We start from the raw sequence: 4151 nt of genomic DNA, 5'->3' as shown, positions 1-4151 counted from the left end.
CCTCATATCTGAAAGATTCAGCAATCTCTCAAAAGAATGGCACTACTTGGAACCAAGTGTTTAAATATGTGAACCTGTAGGTGAGATTACAGCTTCAATCCTCAAATAATAAGTAACTTTTTAGGTCATATGTAATATATACACATATGTGTATGTGTATTCTCTATATGCACACAATACATATACTATATATGTACAGTGAGATGCACTATACTTATATAAATATACACATGTATATAGGCATATATATGTGTGTGTTTGTGTGTTCATGCATGTGTGCATATTTAAGGATCAAGTGTTCTGATTTCAAGCACTTCTGTTTATTGTAACTTTTCACCATAACAATTTTTGCATATAATATTATGATGAGCATTCATGTAGAGATTAAAATTGGTTGCTATTATTAGTAAGGTAATACACCTTCTGTATTACATACTTTATGTGTCTGTACATGATCGTGAGCAGCCAAATTTATTTATTTAGCAGAACCCCCCCCCCCAAAAAAAAATGAACTCCATTCTTCACTCTTTGGAGACTTTACCTCACTAAACCAAGGTTTTTATCAGTTTACATTAAAAAATTCTTTGCCAATTAAATTCTCCTTGTACATACAATGAATGGAAGATTTTAAAGTGTTATTGACTTAATAAATGCTTGACTTACATATTTAGAGCATATCTTATATTCGTACAAAAAGCCAAATGCATACACATGTGCGCACACACACTCCCACACATGCACACACGTACATCAAAATTAGACTATTTCTCCTGGTTGGTTCCTGTACAGATTTTCTGGAACATTTTTCCCTTGGTATTCTGGTGGTGGCAATGGTTGAAGTATCATGGGAGGTGCTGTCACTGTCACAGCAGAATTTGGTGGTAGCACTACAAGAACCTGTGGAATGAATCAAAATGTCATTGAGTCATCCAGGATAGTCAACACTTCCATTTCCTTACTCCATAATGTTACTTTTACTAGTGCCTACACTGTGGCTACTCAGTTGAATCAAACACCACACTGGGTGGTGTCTGGGCCACCTCTTGGATCATCAGGTGTTGCATACCTAGAACACCCATTCTGTGGCAGAAATTGAGCAGAGATGTGTGCAGCTGCATCTTAAAGCATCTGCCTTCTGTATGAATGGCTTACTTGAACTAGCATGTCACAGGGAAACAAATTAGTTTGCTCCTGTTGTCATTAGCACATCCAAACATTGACATGTTGGCCATGAATAAAGTTCAGCACACATGACAGTGGCCCAGAATGACAGAAGCATAATGACACATGGGAAATATATTCTATCCTTTACAATCAAGGGGCATGTGCCAGCAGTAGAATGAAGAGGATACATCCTTAAGCAAATCAGGCCCCTAGGCCACTTCATTTATGGATTAACACACATGAGGTCAGTAGAAACAGCAATTGCTGGATTTCACAAGCTTCTTATACAAACTTAGAAATAGCTTATCTGGCATACTGTATTCATGATCTAATTCCTGGCTATTTTCTCCTCTTATGTATTTTTCTCCTCCTGTGCATGTGACTGTCTTCTCCCTATGTGACATACTTCTTCCTCCATGATCAGGAGCACCTGCAGCAGTCCTTGGGTTAAGACAAAGGCCAGGTGTGTAGAAGCTGAAAGTTTTTGAGAAACAACAGCCCAATCAACTCTATGAACACACACTTTAGACAGGAGAATAGGGACTAGAAAGGAAGAATTACAGTGGAGGGAATGGGGTTGGATTTGATAAAAGCAAATTAAACGCAAGTAGGGCATATTCAGTGTGAAAGAAACCAGTACACGAAAGAACACTCTAAGCTTCTTCACCTTGGCTTCATCTAAGGAGGACAGCATACTGTGTGAAATTATGGGCCAGTGAGAGAAACAGATATAAACAAAAAGGCTGTGTCTATAATGATCCTACCAAAGGTGCTTTATTCTGTGGCTGGACGCTCTTCAGGCTCTTTGTATAGCTCACTAGTGCACTTCCATTCTTAGGAATGTTTTTCTTTTCTTTTTTTTGATAACCTATCTCAATTTCTTTTTTTTTCATTGAACAATCTTTATTTTATTGGCTATTTTATTTATGTANATTTCAAATGTTCTTCCTTTTCCCTGTTTTCCCTCTGGAAACCCCCTATCCCATTTTCCCTCTCCCTGATTCTATGAGGGTGCTCTTCCATGCACCCAACCAATTCCATGGCATTTCCCTACACTTGAGGGAGGCATCAAGCCTTCACAGGACCAAGGGCCTCTCCTCACACTGATGTCCTACAAGGCCATCTTTTGCTACATATGCAGATGGAGCCATGGGTCTCTTCATGTGTACTCTTTGGTTGATGGTTTGGTCCCTGGAATCCCTGGGAGATTTGGTTGGTTGATATTGTTCTTCCTATGAGTTGCAAACCCCTTTTGCTTCTTATATCCTTTCTCTAACTCTTCATTGGGGACCCCATGCTCAGTCCAATGGTTGGCTGTGAGTATCTGCCTCTATATTTGTCAGGCTCTGGCAGAGCCTCTCAGAAGACAGCTATATCAAGCTCCTTGTCAGCAAGCTCTTGTTGGCATCCACAATAGTGTCTAGGTTTGGTGTCTGTATATAGGATGTATCACCTGGTAAGGCAGTCTCTTGATGNCCTTTCCTTTAGTGTCTGCTTCATGCTTGGTCTCCATATTTCCTCCTTTGAGTATTTTGTTTNCCCTACTAAGAAGGACTGAAGCATTCACTATTTGGTCTTCCTTCTTCTTGAGCTTCATGTGGTCTGTGAGTTGAATCTTGGGTATTCTGAACTTTTGAGCTAATATTCACTTATCAGTGAGTACAAACCATGTGTGTTCTTTTGTGACTGGGTTATCTCTCTCAGGATGACATTTCCTAGTCCCATCCATTTACCTAAGAATTTCATGAAGCCATTGTTTTTAATAGCTGAGTAGAACTCCATTGTGTAAATGTACCACACTTTCTGTATTCATTCCTCTGTTGAAGGACTTCTGGCTTCTTTCCAGCTTCTGGATATTATAAATAAGGCTGCTATGAACATAATTGAGCATATGTCATTATATGTTGGAGCATCTTTTAGGTATATACCCAAGAGTAATATAGCTGGTTCCTCAGGTAGTACTATGTCCAATTTTCTGAGGAACCACCAGACTGATTTCCACAGGGATTGTACCATCTTGTAATCCCACCAAATCACACTGCTGACACCTCTTTCAGCTTCTTCATCTTATTATTTTTTTGATTGATATTGTTCTTCCTATGGGTTGCAAACCCCTTTTGTTTCTTATATCCTTTCTCTAACTCTTCGCTGGGGACCCCGTGTTCATCTTATTATTTTTTTGGTTACCCTCAAGTTTACTATAAAAACAGGTATATACACATTACCAGAAATGAGGTTAAACCATCAAAATATGCAATATATTCCTTAATCGGAGAATCACTTTAGTGAGAAAATTTTAAAAATATTTGATTCTTGTTCTAGAAACAAAATACTTATATTACCTCTTTTAATAAAAATAGATTTTTTTCACTCAAAATATATTCCGATTACAATCTCTCCTCCCTCTACTCTTCCCAGTTCTTCCTGGATCCCCCAACTCCCATCTTGATCCACTGCCTTTTTGTCTTTCATTAAAAAAACAAACAGGCATATAAGGAATAACAATGAAGTATAGCAAAATAAAACATAATAAGATAAATTGGAATCCATATATATGCCACCATTGGTGGGACATGTTTGGGAGGTAGTACATCATTGTAGATTAAAGGGTTTGTGGCTGCCTTAATGTTTATGTTTCTCTTATGATAGCCTGCAGAGTACCTTCCTGAATTGAAGATTCTAGAACATATGGGTGAAGGCCCTATGTGGGCACCAGATTGATTCATCCATATTCAATGAGTTGTACAGGTGTATTCAGCACTGAGGCCTTGCTCTCTGTTTGCATAGAGTAAGCTCTTGTCAATGGCCTCACTTGTTTGGGGATTCCCATAGGACTCCTTTGGCCAACAACTCAATTATAGGTATCCAGTCCTTAGAATGGAAACCGCACATGGTGACATGAGATGGTCATTTGAGACTGTCTCCTCTATTATTTGTTGATTTCAAAAAAATACCTTCATATATATATATATATATATATATATATA

General features: G+C 38.3%; 1 protein-coding gene across 1 annotated transcript in view; it reads right to left on the bottom strand.

Moving 5' to 3' along the window:
• Positions 1-304: 304 nt before the first annotated feature.
• LOC110285761 (membrane-spanning 4-domains subfamily A member 4D) overlaps positions 305-4151 on the bottom strand; it is a 25722-nt gene continuing 21875 nt past the window's right edge. Inside the window, exon 7 of the mRNA XM_021152153.2 lies at positions 305-897. Within this exon, the coding sequence (XP_021007812.1) occupies positions 757-897 (141 nt within the window). The 3' untranslated portion in view covers positions 305-756. The remainder of the gene's footprint in view (positions 898-4151) is intronic.

This window comes from Mus caroli, chromosome 19 (genome assembly GCF_900094665.2).
Source record: "Mus caroli chromosome 19, CAROLI_EIJ_v1.1, whole genome shotgun sequence".
Taxonomy (NCBI): Eukaryota; Metazoa; Chordata; class Mammalia; order Rodentia; family Muridae; genus Mus; species Mus caroli.
The sequence above is the reverse complement of the archived record's forward strand: the minus strand, read 5'-3'. Positions and strand labels throughout refer to the sequence as shown.